The 24,665-nt window shown below is 34.5% G+C and overlaps 1 protein-coding gene across 4 annotated transcripts in view; it reads left to right on the top strand.

Annotated features, from left to right (window-relative positions):
* The window catches only part of CCNYL1 (cyclin Y like 1), a 90,766-nt gene that overhangs the window by 18,281 nt on the left and 47,820 nt on the right, over nucleotides 1-24,665 (top strand). For all 4 annotated transcript variants that reach the window (XM_074191507.1, XM_074191509.1, XM_074191510.1 and 1 more), the window contains exons 2-6: nucleotides 8,308-8,382; nucleotides 12,482-12,516; nucleotides 16,816-16,916; nucleotides 22,255-22,290; nucleotides 23,754-23,805. In XM_074191507.1, the coding sequence (XP_074047608.1) occupies nucleotides 8,308-8,382; nucleotides 12,482-12,516; nucleotides 16,816-16,916; nucleotides 22,255-22,290; nucleotides 23,754-23,805 (299 nt within the window). The remainder of the gene's footprint in view (nucleotides 1-8,307; nucleotides 8,383-12,481; nucleotides 12,517-16,815; nucleotides 16,917-22,254; nucleotides 22,291-23,753; nucleotides 23,806-24,665) is intronic.

Raw genomic sequence — 24,665 nt, 5'->3', positions numbered from 1 at the left:
TTTTTCTTTCTCTCCTTCATTCTTTCCCTCATTTCCTCTCTTTCTGTCCTTCTTTCCCCTTCCCCTCCCTCCAGATGTATTTATCTATTTTTCGTTCTCCTTTCCTTCTCCAATATTGAGATAAGTTCCCTAAAGGCAGGTACTATTTTATAATTTGTTTTTGTATCTCCATCCCCTAAGCATAGTGCACTTTACATATTATATACTAATTTATTAGATTGAATGTGGTGATCCTAATTGTCTAAATATGGACTGTGATATGTCAAGAATTCTTTTTATTAGGGCAAGGATTGAGATTCCTAAGAAACTAATTTTAATAGGACATTACTGCAACTGCTCCAACTCTAGATTGATATTTTTATAACAAATTTCTGGTGATTTTTTTTTTTGTTGTTGTTGTTGTTAAAACTTACACTTAACAATCCAGCAAATTGTTTATCACTTTTTTCTCATGGGTATGTGTGTCATTGAGTGCTTGGCATATATTTCAGTTAAGAGGGCATGCTTAATGCTTTAAATTTTATTTCTCTTTCCACATTTTTAATGGATTTTAACAATGATTGTCTTAAGGTCATCCTCAGAATTTAGAAATATAATCCTCTTCTCCCAATTCAACTTCAATTTAGTCTATATCTCTGCCTATTATTACCTTATATGAACCTGTTTACATTTAATGAATTTTCTACATTTATTACTTAGAGTTTAGATAAGTATAATAACACTTATAAAATTTTCCCCCAATTAACCTTTCTCCAGAGTAATATGTTCTAATATTTCAAGTTTTGGCAGACATGGTAGTGTTCATCTAATCTGTTTTTATATTTACAGATGTTATTTATTTACCATCACTACCCCACCATCCCTTAAGATTTATCTTTGAGAATTGGAGAATGAATCCTAAACATTTAGTCTCTTGACACATAGCATATTTAAAGTTGTCGTTCTTTGGGTCTTTTTCTTATTATTTAATTTGACTTTTTAAAAGGAGTTTTTATTGATACATTGCTTATGCCTATGTTCCTCCTTACCTCCTAGAGAGCCCTCCCTTTTAACAAAGAATTTTTTTAAAGGAGAGGAAGAAGAGGGGAAAAAAATTAAACAAAACCAGTTAACATGTTTTTTAAAAAATGAAATTATTATGAAATTATTTGAATTATTCCACAACTGTGAACTCTTGAGTCCACAGTTGGAGAAGGCTCTTTACCATTTTTTTTTTTTAGGTTTTTGCAAGGCAATGGGGTTAAGTGGCTTGCCCAAGGCCACACAGCTAGGTAATTATTAAGTGTCTTGAGGCCGGATTTGAACTCAGGTACCCCTGGCTCCAGGGCCAGTGCTCTATCCACTGTGCAAGCTAGCCATTCCTCTTTACCATTTTTTTAGGCTGATCTTGAAATTTCTTAAATGAGAAGTACACTTATTTCAAGTGAAAATTTAGATGTACCAAGTTAAAATAATCATCTCTGGTTTACAGCCTGTAATCTTTTGAATAATGACTTGAATTTTTTAAAACTGTTTTAACACATTGTTCTTATCTGCTTATTTCTAGATCCCTTTTCTAGAATTTAGATCACGTTCTTAGGTTATCATATTCTTAGGCCAACAGTTATTTTCAAAAGTCAAATTTACAGTAAAAAATTTATCCAAATCTGAGTTGTTATGTAATCCATTCATGAATAAGAATTTCTTCTATAAAATTCTAAAGTGATAATCTACTCTGTTTGAAGTGTAGCCCCAGTAAAGGGGAAACTTATTACTTCCCATTCCAACCCATTCCATAGTTTGAACTGCTCAAATTGTTAGGTTTCTTCTTATTTCAGTTTTCATTCATTGCTCCAAGGTTAGGGAGAACAAGTCTAATCTTGGCACTTGACCATCCTATTTGCCTTTATGGACAATCTGTCTTATCAGATTGTGCCATTCTAAACTAAACAAAAGACTCAGATGTGGGGTGGACATAGAGAACAGTGAATCCTGTGCCTTTCCCGGAGAGCAGTGGCTAGTTTGCCTGTCCTGCTGCAGCCTCATCACAGCTCGAGCTTTGGACTGCCCTCTCACATTCTGACTCAGAATCTACTGAAATGCACCTACATCTTTTTTTCCTGACCTTTTGCTACTTAACCACATCCACTTCATCTTAAACATATGAAATGGATTTTGCTTTAAACTTTAAGTGTGAGGCTGTAATTATCCTTATTTACTTTTACTAGATCCAGTATTCTGGCCTATGGAGCTATTTTAGCTCCTATAGTTTTACTTGCCTGATTATACTGAGAGGTCTAGTGATTTCCCCTCTCTCACCCCCTCCCCCCAGCAGCCACAGAGACAGCATGTGTTGAAGATAAACCTTGAACCATGTCTTTTTTGAAACTATGGTTGATTCTATAACTGCTCCACTATGTTGTGAATGAATTGATTTATTTCAATCAATAGATAAAATATGTTTCAGTAAAAACATCCTTTGTTGATTAAAAACTCAATTGCTTCAGTTTCTTTAACCATCTGCTTCCCATTCCCAGTCATTTGAAGATAGGACAGCTAGGTGGTTCAGTGGATAGTAGAGCACCAGACCTGGAATCTGCAAGGATTAAGTTCAGATTCAATCTCAGGCACTTAGTACTGTTTGACATTGCTCAAGTCACTTCTCCTTGTTTGCCTCAATTCCTTTTTTTTTACTTAAAGATTTTATTTATTTTGAGTTTTACAATTTTCCCCCTAATCTTACTTCTCTCCTCCCACTCCCACAAAAGGCAATTTGCCAGTCTTTACATTGTTTCCATGGTATGCATTGATCCAAATTGAATGTGATAAGAGAGAAATCATATCCTTAAGGAAGAAACATAAAGTATAAGAGATAGCAAGATCAGACAATAAGATAATCAGTTTTGTTTTCTCTAAATTAAAGGTAATAGTCCTTGGTCTTTATTGAGACTCCACAGTTCTTTCTCTGGATACCGATGGTATTCTCCATTGCAGACAGCCCCAAATTGTCCCTGATTGTTGCATTGATGGAATGAGTGAGTCCATCAAAGTTGATCATCCCCCCCCCCCCCCCCCCATGTTGCTGTTAGGGTATACAGTGTTTTTCTGATTCTGCTTATCTCACTCAGCATCACTTCATGCAAATCCCTCCAAGGCTTCCCTGAATTCCCAACCCTCCTGGTTTCTAATAGAACAATAGTGTTCTGTGACATACATATACCACAGTTTGCTAAGCCATTCCTCACTTGAAGGACATTTAACTTAATTTCTAATTCTTTGCCACCACAAACAGGGCTGCTATGAATATTTTTGTACAACTGATGTTTTTACCCTTTTTCATCATAGACCCAGTAGTAGTAGTATTGCTGGATCAAAGGGTATGCACTTTTTTTGCCCTTTGGGCACAGTTCCAACCTTCTCTCCAGAAAGGTTGGATGAGTTCACAGCTCCACCTACAATGTGTCCCAGATCTCCCACAGCCTTTCCAACAATGATCATTATCCTTTCTGGTCATATTGGCCAGTCTGAGAGGTGTGAGGTGGTACCTCAGAGAAGCTTTGATTTGCATTTCTCTAATAAGTAATGATTTAGAGCAATTTTTCATATGACTATGGATTGCTTTGATCTCCTCATCTGTAAATTGAACAATGGGAAATCATTCCAGTATCTGTGCCAAGAAAATCATTTAAAGGGGCTCTTAAGAGTTGGATACAACCAAAGCTACCAAACAGCAACAAGTTATATTGCTGGTATAAACATTTTCATATCAATAGCTGTTTTTTCTCATTTTCTTTGGGATGTATTCACAAGATTTCTTGGTTTAGTGAAGTGATAGAATGTTGAGCTAGGAGATCCAGGCTTGTTATTTAATTTCTCAGGGCATTTTCTTAGGTCTTTATATTGCAGAGCAGTTGCTTGTCTGTATTGGTAGAATGAAGTTTTTATTGTTCATTGAGATTTTCCTATATTGATGAAATCACAATCTGATGTAATCTAGTTTTAAAAACATTCCCCAAAAGTCCCTAGTAATAGATTTACAAAGTTCAAAAGTTTATAGTCAACTGTAGCTTTTTTGGACACATTGCTTTCAAAAATAAATTGTATCAAATTTCAGTCCTCGACTTCAAACTTCCATCCTTCTCCCATGGGGCAGAAAACAAACCTGATTTTTGTCTCATCGACAGTGTTGTGGAGGAAATAGAAGTGGAATCCGGGTGACCTGGGTGGTTCTCCTGGTTCTGTAGCCTTGGGCAAACAAACCACTTTTTCACTCTCTTTTCTCATATCAAAAATAAAGATATTAGACTAATGCTGTGGAAATTCTTTTCTGGATGTAAGATTCTGGAAATGTCCCGAGAATAATGAATTTGACAATGAAAATTAGCCCTTTGCTTTTAAGTTATCCACATGTAATGTTCTTACAAGTGAATTGTTCTGCTATACCTACATACATAACTATATATCTATATAAATACATCTACGTTGTTTTTTTTACCTAACTGAATGTTAAAATCTACTAACTGAATGTTAAGATCTACTTTCATATTTTCCTGTTAGTTTTTTAGTGACTCTTAAAGCTTAACCTGTTGTAAGCTCAGTGATTTTTATACTTCCTTTAGTGTCAATTGTACATGTGGGCATCACTATGAACTCTGCCATCTAGAATATTTTTTAGAATTGAAGCCTAGACTTGGCATTTCACTGATAAAAGGAAGTCCTCTACAGTTGGCCCAGACTTCAATTGTAAAAATGCTAATTTGTATCGATAGAATTTCTCATCCAAGGACTTCGCTTAGAATTCTTTAAAAAGGGACCTAGTTTGCTTCAAGAATCCTACTTACTGTCGTTCTTCATTCAGAGGCTGTCAGTCAGTCAGTCAAAGCACTGAAGATAAAAAGAAAAGGCAGAAGATGGTCTCTGCCTGAAAGGAGCCCCTTCCTGGAGAAAGTTAAGATTTCTTGGAATCTGAAGGAAGCCAGGACGGGGGGGGGGGGGGGGGGGGGGGGGGGGACAGACACCCCTTTGGAGACCATCAGACAGAGAATTTTGTTATTTGATTCTGAAAGAGGTGAGAGGAGTGTTGACTTGGTTGGACCTGGGTTTTAGGAAAATCTTAGGAAAGGATAGTCTTGAGTAGAAAAACTTGCGGCAGGCAAACAAATAGCCTATTGCAGTATAGTCTTAAGCATGAGAGGATAGGATAAGGGTTGGCAAGGATGGAAGGATTAAGTGGTGATGGGCATGTTTGTAGACAGTGAAGAATGAGCCAGTAGGTAGGGAAAGAATTAAAGTGAGTAATGGAGTTGATTATAGATGGAGCAGTCTGCTGGAGCAGATAGGATGGAATGAGAGATCACTTGTGCAGGTAGAAGGAATTTGCTTTGTCAAGGAGTAGGACTATTTATCTCTGTGAGGACAATGTCCGGGGTCTTCTTCCCCAGACCCCCGAGTGAGCTCCTCAGTGGGCACTGCATCGGGCGTCCCCGGTTTTTCCCTCCCCCGGGGATCAGCGAGGAGGGACTCAGGCAGACGCGTCTTCAGGAGGCATATGTTTTATTAGGTGCAGAGGGATCCCCCGAATAGCTCAGGGCGCTGGTTAATATAGGGAGTTATTTCCGGGCTGCCACCCCAATCCGCCCCGAGGGCAGAACCTACCACCCGATTGGAGCAAGGGACACAGGCCAACCAGGCGAAGCCACTGCTCCCCTTAAGGAGCCGTGTCTTCTCTGGGTTGGTCTGACCTCACTCCCGGGGAGGTCCTATCCACCCAGGCGGTCAGGGCCGACCCCTGACAAGACAAGAGTGAAGGAGAAGGGGCAGAGGGCATCTGAGTGATGGAAAAAAATGAATCAGCTAATCTCATTTTCATTTTGTTTCCTAAGTAAATTCTTGACTCATGAAATAAATTCTCAGTTGTATACTTTAACTTCCATAAGCCTAGTTTAATTAAATCCTCAACATAAGTTTTGACTATGAACATTTATTCTAAACAATTAAATTCTGTTAAAAAGTTTCAGTGCCCTAAAGAACTATGGGCTATACCCAGTCTTTGGGAATGCCTCCTCATTGTGTCTACCTTTTACACACTGTCGTCACCTAATTTTTTCCTGCAGTGATCATCCTGTCTTGCCATGAAGCAACTGCTATATAGTGTACAAAATAGGAATCTCTCTCACGTTGAAATTGCAACTTTTTAATGGGTGTGTAATGGTTGTTTTATGTGTTGAATGTAAAAAGATAAAGGTTTGGGGTGGAGTCTCCAGTTGTTTGTGTTTTTTCACATTCAAGGAATCCTGCACTCTTAGATCCCCAGTTGTCATGAGATGACTGTATGTTTTTTCCTATTTAACCTACATTATTTTATATTCTTAATAATTAACTTCCATTTATATATAGCCAATTCAAAAGACTTACATAGTACTTTTTCCCCACCCTTTACTGTTTATTCAAAAATTCTTAAATATTGTTCCTTATCATAGAAATTGCCTTTCTCCATCATAGAAATTGCCTTTCTCCCAGTAATTGACTCAATTTCAAAGTTAATAATTTGGGATGGCTAGGTGGCAGGCACAGTGGATAGAGCACCACCCCTGGGGTCAGGAAGACCTAAGTTGAAATCCGGTCTCAACTACTTAATAATTACCTAGCTATGTGATCTTGGGCAAGTCACTTATAAACCCATTTCCTTGCAAAAACCAAAAAGAAAAAGTTAATAACTTTCATTAAAATTATGCCAGCTTATTTATGAAAATAAGAATCATGGGTCTGAGTTCCCTTGGAACTTTTTTTATTAATTATATTTTCATTCATTTGACCATTTTTCTTTGATCATTTCCTGAAAATGATACTTTACTAAGTTTTGTAGTGAATATATGGTATTATATCATCTATAAACTATAAAGTAAAATATTAAAAACTAATAAATGGTGTGTACCTCAAGATGCAGCCTATGATTTGAGTGGATCAGATGGCAAAAGGCAGAAGGGTTGAAAACTCACTACCTTTTGGTATGGTGACAGTCTTAATGATTTTGTTTTTAGTCAGTGGTGTCACAGATATCCTTGAATTTCTTGAAAATTTGAGTGTCTTATCTAGTCCCTCTGATCTAATTCTAGTTAATCAGTTCAACCTGTACATTTAACTATTAGATCTCCAATACTTTTCTGCTTCAAATGCCAGTATTAAAATGGAATCACCATGAACATCTTTCTCAGTTAATCTCCTATTTATCCTGAATGTACATGACTTTTATATTATGCTGTTGTCCTGATTCTCTAGTTTTGCTTCCTCTTTTTTGACTATTGAAAAGACTTCACATTCTGGCTATTTGAAGACTCTTGCAAACTGCTTTCTCCATTTTGGGGTGAGGGATATCGTTCTACTGTCTTGTAGATTCTGCCTGGCCATGTTTTTTAAAAGACTTCTTTTGTTTTTGAAAGAAACTTTCAAACATCACTCAAACCCCAGCTGATGTCACTGCCTGATGTATTTTTAGTTTGGATTAACTTGAATGCATGGTGTTACTGTCCTTGGGCAGCTTAGTGCAGTAGGTAGACTACCAGACCTGGAGTTGGGAAGATCTGAGTTCAGATTTGACTTAGATGAACCACTCTGAGCCTGTCAAAGAAGGATACTTACTGGCAGCACCTGCCTCATGAGGATGTTGTACATAGCAAATGTAAAACTCTTATTAAAATGTTCACTTATAAATCCAAGACTTCTTGTGGTTATGAGCTTTAAAAAATTTTCAACTCTCTATTAAAAATCTTTTAAGCTTTTCTATATAATGACTATTAACGGGATTTTTTCTCTTATCACAGTGGCCAACTTTATGATTATCATTATTACATAATACAGTGACTTTGCTGTGAAAATGTTCTGCCCATTTCCTTGTAGATCATTACATATGTGTGCCTGACTTAGTTTTGAAGTTTTCTAAATCTCAAACTTTTTAGCTCAATCTCACACTGGGCAGACTGTCTTTTATATATACACATTATTTCATTTTTTAAATTTTTTAACATTTTTTAAAAATTGGCATAGATTTTCTTCATACATAACCTTGTACCTTTACCAGGTGGGGGGGAGTGGGAGGGGGAGGAGGATGACTTTTTTAAAAGAACAGTCAGCTGGGGCAACTAGGTGGAACAGTAGATAGAGCACCGGCCCTGGAGTCAGGAGGACCTGAGTTCAAATTGGACCTCGGGCAAGTCACTTAACCCCATTGCCGCCACCCCCACACACACACATGCATGTCCAAAAAAAACCAGTCATCAGAACAGTGCACTTAAACTATTTCACAGTTTTCCTTATCTCTTTCCTCAACAGATTTAGCTATGGAATCAAACCCATCTGACCATCCCCGAGCAAGCACAATATTTTTGAGCAAATCCCAGACTGATGGTAAGGTGACATCCATTTTCTTTTCTGAGGACGCTATTAAGACCACAATATTTTTCTATTTTTAGGTTTTGCTTTTTTGGCCAGGAGTTATATATCGTGTTCAGGATCTAGATTTGATAAACAACACTGTATAAACAACTTTCATAACACTAAAAATGTATTGGTTTGTTTTATTTGCCCCTGTATCAGTGTATATAATTCTATATATTTTATATTTCCCAAGTGGGAATGGGGGACAGTCAGCATAGGTTCATATCACAGGTAGGCTGATGGTAGCCCTACAATTTCTGTCACTAATCCCAGTCCTTCTGGCCTTTCTTTCCTTAATATAATTGAGACATATCAGGATTTTTCAGTATACTTTATGAAGTAAAGTGGAAGTAATGGAAGGTAGAATAACTTGATAAAATGTACATCATTGGGAAGTTGTCTTTGGTCATGTCTCCTGAACCTATCTGATCTCTGATTAGTTCTAATTTAGTCTAGTGGCTTAGCATGTGTCCTAAAGGTAGATAAATATCAGTCTTCCCTTCGAGATGAAAGTAATCTCCATATCTATCCAGTATTTGAACTTGATTAGGCTAAGTCTTAACTTGGTTAGGTAATAATTAGTTGTAACAATCTTAATGCCTGAGGGCCAGTTTTTATTATGGTTCCTTAACCAAATAGTAATTGATGATGACAGCAAGTCCTTTAAGATGATAGCCTAAGTTACTGTTTGCTCTATGGTGGAGATGAGAAATTCAGAATTTCCTGTTAACTTGTCTGCTGTTTGCTTGCTTTCCCTAAAGTTGATTCCTAGTTTTTTGAGATTGTTGCTCCTGTGAACAACTTAGTTAATGTAGTCTACCTTGTATGATTAAAGGCAGATAACTTGGGTCCTATATTTCCTTTAAAATACTGTTTAATTGAAGAGCATGTAAAATTGTTTGCAAAAATAAAAATATAATGTATGCCTTCTGGCTTAAATGTTATCTTGATACCTAAACCAGGGAGACATAAAACAGAAAAAAGCAAAGACTAATATCCCTAACAAATATCAACATAAAATTTTTTATGTATTAACAAAGAACCACTATAGCATGTCAAAAAGATTTTGCTCTATGAGTAGTTTCAACTTACACCAGGAAACTAGACATCATAGACCCTGTAATAAAAATGATTTTAAAACAATTATATTAGTAGATTTTTAAAAAGCCTTTTAAAAAATTCTATCCATTTCTGTTAAAGTAACGAAAACACTAAAACATTGTATAGGTATCAAGGGGGTTCCCCAGAAAACTCAGATTCCCCCATGAGTTTGGAACCATATTAAAATGTAATTTAAATGTGAATATTTAACAAAATAAACAAAAGTACAATGCAACATAGAAAATGTGAATTTGAGGTTTTCTAAGATAGTATTCCACCTGCAGCGATCCATTTCTTTTTGAGTTTGACATCACTGTTGAAATGCATAGAAATAAAGAAATGCATAGAAATAACTTTTCTTTAATAAGGTAAATAAAATTTCTAAAACCAAGAGTTAATTTTATATGAAATGGGGGGTAAACTAGAGGCCTTTCCAAGTAAGATCAGATAAAGCAGGAAGGTCCATTATTAGATATATAATGAGAGAAATGCTTATTATAACAATGAGATAAGAGAAATAAATTGGTAAGTAGAGACAAAGAAAAATTAATCTTTTTTTAGAGCTAATTAGAGAACTCTAGAGAGTCCATTAAAATTAATAAATCCACTTGGAAATAGATTGGCATAAAATATAAACACTTCTGTATATTACCAACAAAAACTAGGAAAATGAAAAAGTGTGTGCATAGGATGGGGAAGTATATATGCCTTTCAAGACATGTACAGAAAAATAGCGATTAAAAAGTGGGAAAATATTAATTCTTAAGTAGTCTGAGTCAGTATAATGAAAATGACAGTGCTACCTAAATTAATTTATCTGCTCACTGCCATAAGAATCAAACTATCAAAAAGGTTACTTTGTAGAGCTGAAATTTATCTGGAAAAAAATAAAGGAAAATAAGTGGAAAGATAGGAGATCTAGCAGTACCTGATTTCAAAATATATTATGAAGCACTAAAATTGTTTTGATATTAGTTAAAAAATAAACTTGGGGTGCGGCTAGGTGGTGTAGTGGATAAAGCAGTGGCCTTGGAGTCAGGAGTACCTGGGTTCAAATCCGGTCTCAGACACTTAATAATTACCTAGCCGTGTGGCCTTGGGCAAGCCACTTAACCCCATTTGCCTTGCAAAAAAAAAAAAAAAAGACTTGTGTTTCAGTGTAACACATTAGATACCCCACAGAAGCAAAGGAGTCTAACAGCCCAGGGGTTTTCTATACCCAACCCTAGCTGCTGGCATAATCACTCACTCCTGGACAAAAGCTGTTGGGAAAACTGGAAAATGGTCTATCAGAAATTAGGCATCATTTTCCAGAATATGCTCCAAATGCATATATGACTTTGGTATAAAAGGTTCACATCATAAATTAGGATTGCAAAGAAGATTGACTCTCAGATCTATGGATGGGGGAAATACTTCATGAGCAAATAAGAGATAAGAGAAAATAAAATGAACAATTTTGGTTATATAAAATTTTAAAGTTCATGCAGAAATAAAACCAATGTTCTTTAAAATTAGAAGGAAAATAACTAGGGAGAAAAAAAAATTTTCAGAGTTTCTCAGAAAAAGGTCTTATTTCCAAGATTTACAAGGTATCCCAAAAGTTTTAGGGTAGTTTAAAGTTTATTGAAGCTTAAAATAGCCCTTCAACCTTGTTTTTGGAACTGATTAAAAAAAGGACTATTTCCCTGTGATAAATGTTTGAAGGATATGAAGATTTAATTTGCAAAGGAAAAAATCCAAGTTATCAAGTATGTAGGATGCAATAGTAATTCAGATGAAGCAATTTACTTTATATCATTCAAATGATTACTGTGATAAGGAGGATAATACTTTAGAAATGGAAGTTTCTTAACATGAACTTTTAGCATCATTAGTTGAGAGTTAGAAAGATCTTTGAAGACCATCCAGAACAATTCTCATTTTACAGATGAATCTTGGATGTCTAGAAAGGGGCTCACTAGCCTGGGTCACACAGGTTTAAGTACAAGAATCCAACCCAGGTTCTCTGTTGCTGATGACCTTTTGTGTATGAACTTGTACCTATTTTGAGGAAACCACCTGAATTGGTCTGGCTTCACTCTTTCTGAAAGGAAGCTGTCTCCTTTTAGAAGCCATTGACTAGTCCTGCTCAGGGGAAAAAAAATAGGAAGCTTAGATGAATGGAAGGTTGTGGCTGTCCTGTCCCCTTTATCAGTGTGACTTTTATTTGTCTGCTGCCTCCAGCAGTATCAAAGAATTGGGCAGCCTTATTGCCTTTTCATTTCCCTGGTCATTCTGAACACTGTAAGATTACATGTCATGTTTGATTCATTTTAAGACAGGTTCTATTTTAATTCAAAATGCAGTATTACTTTTTAACTGTTTCAAAAAATGATTTATTTGATTTTACAGTGACATGGTAACAATAACCAAGGAATGACTTGTGATCTATAAAGTGGAGCACATCTAGCTGTAAATCAATATATTATGCTTCTAGTTGTTAAACCTCTAGAACTTTACTTTTTTACTTCCTTTTTTTTAATTTGATGTTTGTGAGAAAGTTAAATGAGACAATTAACTGCTGACCCAATTTGTTCTGCCTAGTTCTCTATAGAGACTATTTTCTCTTTGTTATCTGTATCTTGTAGGCCCCCAAGTGAAACTCATAATGTTACTACAAATTTCATTTTGGAAGGTCCTTTCTCCCTGTGGGAAAGCTTATCCTTGTCTTTAAGTTTTAGAATTTATATTAGGAACTGTAAAATAGAGCATAATTTTTAATATACTATGATACATAAAAATTAACATAATGAAATTAAATTATCCAGTTTTACATGCAACTTGTCTTTGTGTATATATGTTTGTGTGTGTGTGTGTGTGTGTATATATATATATAATTATAAAACCAGATAAACTCTCAAATATCACTAATTTTTCCATACTGTAAATTTTCAAAATTAATTGGTTAATTTGTTTTTATTCTTAGTGAGAGAAAAGAGGAAGAGCAACCATATAAACCATGTAAGTAAACAGTAGTTCAAGTACAAAGTTTTTTGAAGGAACAATTAAGTAGCTAAAAAGTATAAATAATTGAAGCATGATACCCAGTGAACAGAAATAGCTTAATACTGGTAGTTTATTATATTAGCATCATTTTTTCCTTTAAGTTTTTCTACATGTCTTGCTGATTTTAATATCTTAATAGATATCACTTGTATTCAAGGAGAAATATTTTTGGCACAATATTTCTTCAATTTTAAAGAACTTTTATAAGTTGGATTTCATTAACATTCCTGTGGTTTAAAGACATAGATTGAAAACAAAAAATGTCAGATATCTAGATAAATCTTTGATAGTTAATGTTTTTACGTGTTGGAAAACATGTTTCCTAGACCCTGTTTATAGGTATGCAACTTATTTAAATAATGACTTTTCATTGTTGGATAAAATGAGAGGAATTTTGCTTAAAGTTTCTGTAAGCTTTTGAAATGGAAACTTACACTAAATTAGCATTTGGCAAAAAAAAGCAAAGTGAAAAACAAATTTTAACATTAAAAACAAGCCTCACTTAAATAAAAGAGTAATAAGATAGAATTTTTCAGTGAAAGGGAGCTGAATTTACACTGATGTTTGACCTGGAAATATAATTTCAAATTGTGGTCCTAATGGCTGTTAAATAGGATTTTTATCAGTTTTATACCTGAGATGCTGTTCTACATTTTAGTTGTGCAAGATATCCCTCTTTCAAATATCTAAAAATTTCCTCTTTGAGAAATTTTTACTGAATGATAGATGATAAGAGTTCTCTAATATATTAAACTAATGATAAACTGAAGTAATTTTGAATTAATAAGTTCTTTATACTTTTTGATACTTTTCTTTGTTATAGGGGTCTCTCTCAAAGTTTAAACAGGTATCTAGGTGGAGAGAGTGCTGGGCCTAGAGACAGAACAACCCAAGTTCTAATCTAGCCTCAGACTTAACTGGTTGTGCAACTCTGAGCATCCACTTCCCAGGGTGGTCGTGAAGATCAAATGAGATCATCTTCTCAAAATGCTCAACACAGGGCCTGGCCCTGAATAAATAAATGCTTGTCCCTGTTCCCTTTCCCACAGAAGACTGATTTGTTCTTCAGTAGGCTGGGGAACCTTGGGTTCATTTATGTCATCCAAGAGCCAGAAATAAATGGCATTCACCATTGACTCATCAGATCACCCTACCTCTCCCAAATATTTACTTGATTTGAGCTGCATTTGTAATGCCTTACTATCACTTAACAGTGCTTTAAAAAATAACTACTACCGAAAAAAAAAACCCCACCAAAACTAGATCCTTGAATCTTTCAGCTAATAGTTTGACAAGGGAATGAATCATGGTGACTGTTCCTTTATATACCCTGAATGCGGTTGATTCTTAAGACTCCTCACCAGTGTTATTATTACAAGATTTAAAAACATAGTTATAGGGGTGGCTAGGTGGTGGAGTGGATAAAGCACCGGCCCTGGAGTCAGGAGTACCTGGGTTCAAATCCAGTCTCAGACACTTAATAATTACCTAGCTGTGTGGCCTTGGGCAAGCCACTTAACCCCGTTTGCCTTACAAAAAACACTAAAAAAAAAACGGTTATGCCCCAAGTTTGACAATTTCATAATGTTTAGCATCTTTGGTTGAGATAGATTTTAGCCTAAAGGCAAACAGGTTGGTGATCTCTGTCCTGGATTATTAGGAATTGGAATTTACAATATTGTACATGTATGAACGATACTATTTGGTGGCAGTATCTTGTAAGAGCCATCTTTATCCTACTTACAAACTTTAAAAAGTTCATAATTGAAAGCATTAATCTTTTTTTTTGAGATTTGGGGTTTCATTTTATGAGGCAAACTGAATTATTTTTTCTCTTGGTACTTGAAAATTTAAATTATATTAATAATTTCTTGTTTAAATACAACCCTCAGATAGATATATATTCATCCCCTCTCTTGATTCATCTCTGTTAAAAAGTGATCGAGGTATAACTTTAAGCCAAGAAACAGGAAAGAATTGGAAAGTAATCTGAATCAAAGCACCTGAAGGAACATTTTATCAGTTTTTAAATGATGTTAATTATCCATGATTTTAGTTATTTTAAATGATATAAGAATAATCTAGAATTGGGGCGGCTAGGTGGCGCAGTGGATAGAGCATCGGCCCTGGATTCAGGAGGACCTGAATTCAAATTCAACCTCAGACACTTAATTACCTAGCTGTGTGGCCTTGGGCAAGCCATTTAACCCCACTGCCTTGCAAAAATCTAAAAAAAACAAACAAACAAACAAAAAAGAATAATCTAGAATTACTACCAGTATCAGGACAAGATTGGACAATTATGATCTCCATTAAGTTTATCCGAATTTTAAAATGCTTTAAAAGCAATGCAATTTTGTTCATTTTTAAATATATAAAAAGGTATATATACTGTTAACTCTTGACAGTGGCGTTGTGACTTGCCCAAGGTCACACAGCTAGATAATTATTAAATATCTGAGGCATCATTTGAAGTCAGGTCCTCCTGACTCCAGGGTGCCACCTATCTGCCCCACTGTTAACCTTTAAATATATGCACCAGTATTCTCTGCTAGAAATATTCCTTTAATGAATAAATAATGCTTAGAAAAGGATCAGCCTAGTGTGACCTCTCCTAGTTGATATAATTACTTCTTTTTTGGCAAGTAATTCATCTTAGCATGCCAAATTTAGATAAGAAATAGGCTGTGTCCTCTTGAAGTTTGCACATTTGTAAATGATTGACAAAAATGGCATATTAAAAAAAAGATAAATGAAACGTCTATAGTACTTTAAAATAATCCATATTCTTTGTTAACAAGATGGTAAAATGAACATTTTATACTACTCAAAACAAACTCCTTTTTCCTTAAGCCCTGTCAGAATTAATATTAGTATTCCATTTCTGAAGCCTGGACACTTTTTGTTGTCTTCCAAATGATAATTGCTTTCAAACATTGTTTATAGTAAGTAGAAGGGGAATGCAGTTTTTTCTGAAATTATAACCTGAGGAACCTAACTAAAGTTTTCCAGTAATTTTAACTTTAAAAATTTGCTAATTTTACTTGAAACACAGTGAAATAAATTTCAGGAGGATCATATTTTGATAGTTTACTCAAAGCTATGAGATCCATATTACTTTATTATTTATTCTGTACAAATCCTAATAATAGTGCCTGTTATGGGTTCAGTAATTGTTCTCATCTGATCTTCACAATAGCCCTGGGAGGGAGGAACTGTTAACCCTATTTTACATTTGAGGAATACAAAGGCACAGTCAGGCGATTGGACCTAGTGTGTCCCCAGATCTCCAGGTTTTTGTAACTTAGGCCTGATGCTCTGTGCTGCCCCTCCCCCCCAGTTTCTCCCAGCACCTCATAATTTAGTCTTTGAGGTTAAAGGGATTTGCCCAGGGGTGCATGACCAGTGGGTTCAGAGGCCAACCTTGGACCCCAGTCTTCTCTCACTACTTTTAAGGGCAGCTGCCTGGCCATGCTTCCTAGCAATTCTTATTACAGTAAAAGTGCCTGGATGAATTTTATTTCAATTGTTAGCATTACCAGCAGTCCATATTGAAGAATTACACAGATAAGAATATAAAAATAAGTTTTCTTTTTTTATTAGTCCTTAAAAATCACAAATCTTTTTCTTAAGATGTACCTATGCTAAAAAAGAGACACTGACAAATGTTTCATGAGTCTTGAACTACTTGACTTTTTTTCTTAGTTTTTGCAGGGTGGTGGGCTTAAGTGACTTGCCCAAGGCCACACACTAGATAATTATTAAGTGTCTGAAGTGGGATTTGAACTCGGGTCCTCCTGACTCCATGGCTGGTGCTCTAATGCACTGTGTCACCTAGCTATTCCCAACATTTTAAAAGTACTTTTTTTGTTGTTGTTTTTACAAGGCAGTAGGGTTAAGTGACTTGCCGAGGTCACACAGCTAGGTAATTATTATTAAGTCTCTAAGGTCAAATTTGAACTCAGATCCTGCTGACTCCAGGGCCAGTGCTCTAATCCACTGCGCCACCTAGCTGCTCCTAAAGGTATTTTTCAAATAAAAATATATTTTGTTGCTCAAATATTTCATTAGTAAATCCAGATTTTTGTCTTTCATATAGTGATTCATGGTACTATCACATTTAACAAATTTATAGAATATATGTGCATTCTTTGTGTTTTAACATGCATTTTCATGTTTTGAAGTTTAATTTATAGGGAAAAATTTACCTTTAAAAAATTACCATATTTTCTTTTTATTTCCTTTCCCCTTCAGTTTTCTCCAGGGCAGCTCACTAAAAAGTATAGTTCGTGCTCAACAATATTTATAGATGACAGCACAGTCAGCCAGCCTAATCTTAGAAGCACAATCAAGTGGTAAGTACAAGGAAAGTGCCAAAGGTTGAGGACAAATCCCTCTTCTCTTATGCTGAAAGCAAATTTGGAAACTCTTTGAGCTCAAGTCATCGTTTTTAGTCACTGAATTGACCCTCAGTAGCTTATTTCTCAGAGATTAGTTCTAAGTTGATTTCCAAGACCTTAATATGAAATTTTATAGTTATATGTCATATAAGAAAAGGAAAATACTATTAAATACAGTGTCACAGAAAAATCTTTTATTTGATGCTTTATATTACTTAACTCAAGAATTGGGTAGTTGCTTTGATTTTAAAATGGAGAATTTCTAGACAAGCTTATCTTTTAATTCTTTGAAAAGGACTTAAAGAGGTTTACACTTCTTTCCAGGCTACTTTTAGAAGGGATGGCTTTTCCTCTTACTGGTAATACAATGTAGTTGGCTTTTTTATTTCATTGAATTTTGAATGCTGCCTATGTATCAACTTAAACTTGGTGATATTTTAAAAATTTGACTAATTTCTAATTTGAAAAAGTAAGTTTGTGGTATTTACCCTATATATTTCCAAGGTTGTCCAACTGGGGCTTTTATTTTCTTGTCTATCTCTAGATTTAGACTTAAGTGGAGCATTTTTTTTTAAACTTGGGGGAAAATGCTCGAAAGAATAAAGATAAGGGCAGCTAGGTGGCGTAGTGGAGGGCAGCTAGGTGGTGTAGTGGATAAAGCACCGGCCTTGGAGTCAGGAGTACCTGTGTTCAAATCTGGTCTCAGACACTTAATAATTACCTAGCTGTGTGGCCTTAGGCAAGCCACTTAACCCCATTTGCCTTGCAAAAACCTAAAAAACAAAACAACCCCCAAAAAAGAATAAAGATAAGAAAATATGGTTTTAATCATTCACAATACTGTGTTCTCATAACAAGTGTGAATGTTCTGATTCTGAAAACTATATATGAAGGAACCCCATTCCAAATAGCAAACTTTTTTAACTTTTAAATTCCCAGCAAAGAGAATTCTCCTTTTGGCATGTTATCTTCATCTGAACACTGAATGAAAATTCCAGGTCTACAGTTCATAAAGCTAGATACCTGGAGTGAGATTTTTATAGCCTATGCCATCTCTCACCTTCTGTTCCTGCTGCTTTTTAGTCTCACAGCAGAAAATATCTTCAGATTTGTTGTGAATTCTACATGCATTATAATTCTTCAAGGTTAGAGAACATCTGGATCTTATTTTCATACTTAGAGGGGGAAGAAATAAGTTCCTTCCAAGTTGGTAGAAGCCAGAAGTATAACATTACCAGGAGATCCCCCTGCCCAAATATTCCTTGCTGCCTTATGCCTTCCAAGAGCTTTCTTAAAGCCCCCATACATGCTTGCTCTTGTGTCTACATTTGCATGAGTGCACATATCAGATCTTCACTCCACTTTAAAATCGTATTGTATTAAATCCATACTGTGTCATAGATGTTGGCTCCTCTGTAACAAGGAACCAAATTCTGATTTTTGAAAAAATGTAAGTGGGCTTCAGTTTTTTAAAAACCATAGTGATTTTAAAAAATTATTGCAGGGGCAGCTAGGTAGCACAGTGGATAGAACCCCGGCCCTGGAGTCAGGAGTACTTGAATTCAAATCCGGCCTCAGATACTTAATATTGCCTAGCTGTGTGGCCTTGGGAAAGCCACTTAACCCCATTTGCCTTGTAAAAACCCTATTGAAACTCTTAAGAGATTTTTCTGGGCAGCTAGATGGCTCAGAGGATAGAATATTGGGCCCTGGAGTCAGGCGGACTGACCTTAGTTCAAATCCAGCCTCAGAGACTTAATAATTGCCTGTGTGACCTTGGGCAAGTCACTTAAATAAAATTAAAAAAAAGATTATTCTCTTATCATCACTGTTTGTAGGTTCAGGTACAAAGCCTTATACTAACAATACATATTTTTTCCACTTTAATAAATACTGAGTCAGAAGCTACATAAAAGACATTGAATAAAATCCTTCTTAGTGTGGATAACTGATGCCATATATGTTGTTTTAATTTTCTTTTACTCATGAAAGATTTGCTAAGATTGACTAATATTCAGAGTCAAAAGTGGAAAACCTATTGTCATTATAGTTGATCACTGTGGAAAAAAATAATTGGCAGAGTGACTCAGATGGGTAATACCTGTTAAGATACACAGCTTATTTTCTTCTGGGGCATCATAATGAAATTCTCAGAATAAATATGAAAAATTTTCAACCACTTTAAAATCTTAGGATAAGGCATGAAGATTAGTAATGCTTCAAAGACTGATTTTAGGAGAATGTTGCAAATATTTCCTAAGTCCAGTGCTTGGAGTAAATGTATTGTTTCTTGAGGATGTTATTGGTTAGTTAGCTTGTAAAATTTTCATGATGCTGAACAGTCTCCTTTAGAATATAGGCAAGAGCTTTTGATATTTCCTCAACTAACTGTTGTAGAATTTTATATCTTCATAATCAGAGTATTTAATATTTAATATTCTTAAGTTGTTTGAAAAGACTCAGCAGAATTTTTTTTTTAATCTTGCCAAGACAACTTCTGGCCAGATTTGGGAGAGGGGAAATATTCATCAACTTGTGAGTTCTCTCTGGTTTGGGGAACCTTTGAGTAGAGAAATTGAAGAAATATAATCCAACTTTCTAGTTTGCAAGTAATTCTTTTTTTTTTTTCAGAAGTCTTTGATGTTTTTCCTTCACTTATTTTTTTCCTTCACCAGGAGATGCTGGGTAGTTTCTGGAGATGCTTAACCTTTGCAGAACCAGTGCTTACCTGTTTTGCTTAGTGTGACTACTTATCTAAGTAGGTGTTTTTTTAAGGTCTTAAATGTTATCCTGCTCACTTGGATACACCCTAGGAAGATCAGGCTTCAATTTCAGGAATGGAGGGTACTCTAGAAGTCTAGTTTAGTTACCCTATTTTGCAGAGTTGACAAGTGAGGTAGATGAGTCAGGTAGTCCAAGGTCACAATGCAGCTGCTTCAGTAAGAAAGAGACCAAACCTAGCAACGTGCATGTTTGACTCCCAACCCATTTCCTATTCAGGATTGTTTGGGATTTTACCTTACTAGAATGCTCTAGGGTTGGGTGACCAAAAGGTAGAAATTATGTATAAACTGAATTACCAGCCCTTTTTATTAGCAGAATTAGTATTAACTATCAGAAGCAGGGATTCTAAAGCTTAGAATAGACCTCCATTCTTGAATAAAGTATTTTTACCAGGGGTCAGTAATTTTGTTTTGTTTTAAATTTCTGATAACTATATGTCAATATAATTAGTTTCCCTTTAATCCTCTGTCTTTTATGCATTTAAAAATATCATTCCATGAAATGGTCCTTTGGGTTCACTGGACTGCTAAAGAAAGGGGGCCTCTGATACAGAAAAGTTAAGAACACCTGCTCTAAACATTGAAGATTAATATCATACAGAACCTTTAATCCAAGTAATTCAAGATGAAACACGTTTAGCTCAGAGCAGTGATAACATGTTCAACCTAAATTATATTGTGTTCTGGCATCATAACACTGACATAAATTTAATAAAGCATTGTTGTGAAATAGTCATCTCAGTGATTTAATTAGAAAATGATTCAAAATTCCTAGTGTAACTTTTTAGTGTATAGAGACTCTTGGCTTGTCCTATAGTATCCATCTGAGAAAGAAAGGCTATGTCAGAAAAGAGAATAGCATTTCAAAACAAGCTTCTTAAGTTTAAGAAATGTACAAGATTAAGAGATGATAGGCAGTAGAGCTATTAAGCATTTCAGTGTCTGGGGGCAGATGGCTGAATTAAGAACTAGGAAATAGAATTCTTTGGGATTATCTCTTGCTTTCCAGTTCTAGAAATTTTATGTATTGTTTTCCTAGACTGGATACAAGGCATAAAACAAATATTATCTCTTTAAAAAAATCTTCTAGAATAGAAATTTATACTTCAGAATCTTGATATATTTTCATCATAACTTTCTCTTTCAGCATTATTAGCCTGAGCAGTTTAATAATTGATCTTATGAGAATATTTACCAATCTCAAATTATATTATTTCAGAAGAATATTCTTTTCTCCCTGTTTTCACAGTAAAAGTAGTAGTAGTAGTAGTAGTAGTAGTAGTAGTAGTAGTAGTAGTAGTAGTAGTACAGCCTAGTAGTCTTCCATTGTCTAGGAGTCACTTAATAAAGACATATTCATATAGTTTTTTTGAGATTGGAATAGTAGTTGATCAGAGATAAGAAAATGATGAAATGATGACATGTTTTCTCCCTGAACCTCAATTTTCTTCATGAGTATAAAAATGCATTTTTTAAGTTTAGTTTACTGCTCTTTCATAGTATTAAAATTTAAACAAGTATAGTAAAATACTATATTCCAGATTCCACTCAACTTTTAAAATAATTCAAACAGTGCCAACCAAAAAAAGGGTTTGCTGAGGAAACTTACAACTGTAATCAGGATTTCAGGAAGGTATTTAAACACTTATGAACTTAAACTGTGCTTAAGCTCATTTGCAAGTATCCCTTCATTATCCTTATATTATCTGTCTTTATAATAGTTGCCTGAGGAGAAACTATTATGTATATCTTAAATTATCACTTTTTAAATATAGTAACTGCTTTTCTCAAACACAGTTAAGTCGATGCTTTTTTTAAAGATGTATTCAATTCTGATTCTGTTAGGCTTTATTTTAGATCCTAATATCAAATAACAAATGTATTAATGTTGTTAATAAAAATTAATGGACCAAACCATTTTATTTTATTCTTGAGTAGACAAGTTTATCTAGATTATACTAGCTACTAAAAGACTTATTGGAAATCTTTTTGTTGTTGTTCTTTCATAATAACATCTTCTATTCAGAACTCACCCAAATATTTTCTACTAATCACAGAAAATTAATTTTAAATGTCTTTGTTTAGTAAATCTTATTTTACTTTCTATATAGTGGTAGGATAACATGAAAATTATTGGGGAGCTGATTTGATAGTGAGGGAAGGATAATCTTCCAGCATTTAACTGACATACAGTAGCTGAAGCTCTTCCTTATAAAATAGCCTTCATAAGTATATACAAAGAGACATAAAGCACATTAAGTGTGGAATTTTCAGCATTTATGTATTGAATAATTTTGTGTAGTCCTAACAATGTTTTTTTAAGTATTTATATTTTTTCTCTGTAAGTCAGATACCTCAGAAAGATACACATTATGGTATGCTTATGAATTAAAGTATTTAGGTCCATAGAATTTCATGATCATATAAAACAAATGTACTGTAAAGAAGAGATATCCAGCCAAGAAAAGTGATGAAATATGTTGCTATAAAACTATCTTTTTCCTCCACAGTGTGACGTTAGCAATATACTACCACATAAAAAACAGGTGAGCTCTTTTAAAACTGTATAGTTATTCCAAGTTGTCACTTTGCATGTGTCTGCATATTTAGGCAAATTTAGTTTTATGGCAGAAATTAAAGGCAGATTCTATGAGATATCAATTTCTAAAAGGTTTTCTTAAAGCAATGAAGAGGGAGGGAATCATTTCTAGTTTTACTTTTGGCATGCTGACCTTAAATATTTACAAAGAAATGCTGACCTGTGACGTGTTCATCACAGAAATATAAAAAAGGAAGAATTAAGAAAGAAGGTGATTATAAATATAGTACATGTTTTCTCATTTCATTTATTTTAAGGACTTATTAACTTACTTGTAGTTAAATTAAATGGAACCAGTGAATTGGTGAGGCAAAGCTTTGAATAACTTGCCTTAAAAATTTTCTTTTCTTTTAAGTACCCTAATGACTCAGCCCAGAGAAGTAGTTTGCCTTAGTGAATAAAGGAGGGAACTGGTTAGATCTGGGAACAAGTCCTGCCTAATTTAATAGTTACTAACTTTGTGGACAAATCCCTTAAATGCCTCAATCAACAATAGGGAAGAAAGAGAAAAGGTCTCCTTATGTCAATGAATAATAAGTATGGACAAATAAAATTGGTTCATCTAGATAGTATCAACAACAATAATATAACAAAAGCTGGTAAAGAGCAAAAGGGGAGAAATCCCCTAAATGGTTCATATATTTTAGAACTTATAAAAATTCTTTAGAAAAAGAAAATGACATGGGGCGGCTAGGTGGCGCAGTGGATAAAAGCACCGGCCCTGGAGTCAGGAGTATCTGAGTTCAAATCCGGGTCTCAGTCACTTAATAATTACCTAGTTGTGTGGTCTTGGGCAAGCCACTTAACCCCATTTGCCTTGCAAAAAAACCTAAAAAAAAAAAAAGGAAAATGACATACATATATTATCTAGCAAATTCTCTTTCTAGGTGGATTAAGGTAAACTCTTAACACACACTACTGCATTTTGCAATTGGGAGTATTGTTAAAGTTTTGTTGTTTTTTTTTTTCCTTTAAGGAACATAATGGATTGTTTAACAGATAAAGAAAATTGTAAGGTCTTGGCTTTAGAGTAGCACTTATAGGGTTATGGTTTCTATGTAATACTATTACTATTAAAGACAGTTAAATATTTAAAGACAACATTGGCAAATCTCTTTATAATCTTTTATCCTGAATACTTGGAGACTTTTAAATCTCAAAAAGAATAAAGAAAAACATAATACTAGAATCCAACAAATCCAAGAAAATTTACATGACCTGTGTATGTGTGTGTGTGTGCATGCGTGCATATGTGTGGTGTGTGTGTGTGCATGCGTGCATATGTGTGTACTGTTAACGATGTTTTAAAACTTTTAAGTTTCCTACCACCCTCAATGGCAGATAATATACTAAGTTGGTAACTATATTCCTGAATTAGTTTAAAAAAAAATGCATGCTCTTGTTTTATAGAGATTCAGATAGATCCTTGGATATTTTTGATGAGAAATCACATCCACTCACAGTAAGTGTCTTTTCCTGAGGTTTTTTTCCTATAAAATCATCTGTATTTTTTTTCTATTATCTGTTCTGCATTTTAAAAATCACTACATGAAAAATAATTCTAGGTTAGGCGATGAAAGTTATTTTCCTATAACTTTAGCTTGATGATCTTGTATCTATTTTGACCAAAATCATGTACCAAAGGAAATGGTTATCTGAAATAGCACGAAATAAGAATCATTGTTGACAGTAATTAGCGATCCATAGTTAGTACTGAATGACTCAAATTAGAAAATATCTAGACCATGTACAGTATATTTTTCCTCTATGCTTACGAAAAATTTTAGAATATAAACATGATGACTTAGATAACAAGGGAAAGCCTTAATTGTTTGGCAAAACTAAAGCAAAGCAAAACACTCATCTTTTAAAAGTTTGCACTATGGGATTGTTACATCATTTAAAAATAGTCTAAAGCAATTTGGAGAGCATTTCATTTTTGATATAATAGAAATATTAAACAAGTGAAATTCTAGGAATTTAGAAAGACACTTAGGTAGATTATTAGTAAGAGATTTAGGAATTAGAATATGAAAAAACTGACTCTTTTTCACTTCTTGACCCTTCCATCATGGCATAAGAGGAGAAGGAAAGATTAGGATTTTTAGTAAAAGTAATTAATCTGTCAAATCCACAATATTAAGATGCCTCTCGAAGTAAATTTCTACAGTGAAATTCAACATTATAAACATCAATTGATTTGATGGTGGTGAATCAGAAATGTTTTCTTAGGACTTTAATTATTTTGATCCATGAATTAAAAATCTGGTCATACAAGACTGTTATCTCACAAAATATACTTTTTTAAAGGAAATTTCTACA

This window comes from Macrotis lagotis, chromosome 6 (assembly GCF_037893015.1).
Source record: "Macrotis lagotis isolate mMagLag1 chromosome 6, bilby.v1.9.chrom.fasta, whole genome shotgun sequence".
In the NCBI taxonomy this organism is placed as follows: Eukaryota; Metazoa; Chordata; class Mammalia; order Peramelemorphia; family Peramelidae; genus Macrotis; species Macrotis lagotis.
This window is presented reverse-complemented; position numbering and strand designations above follow the sequence as displayed.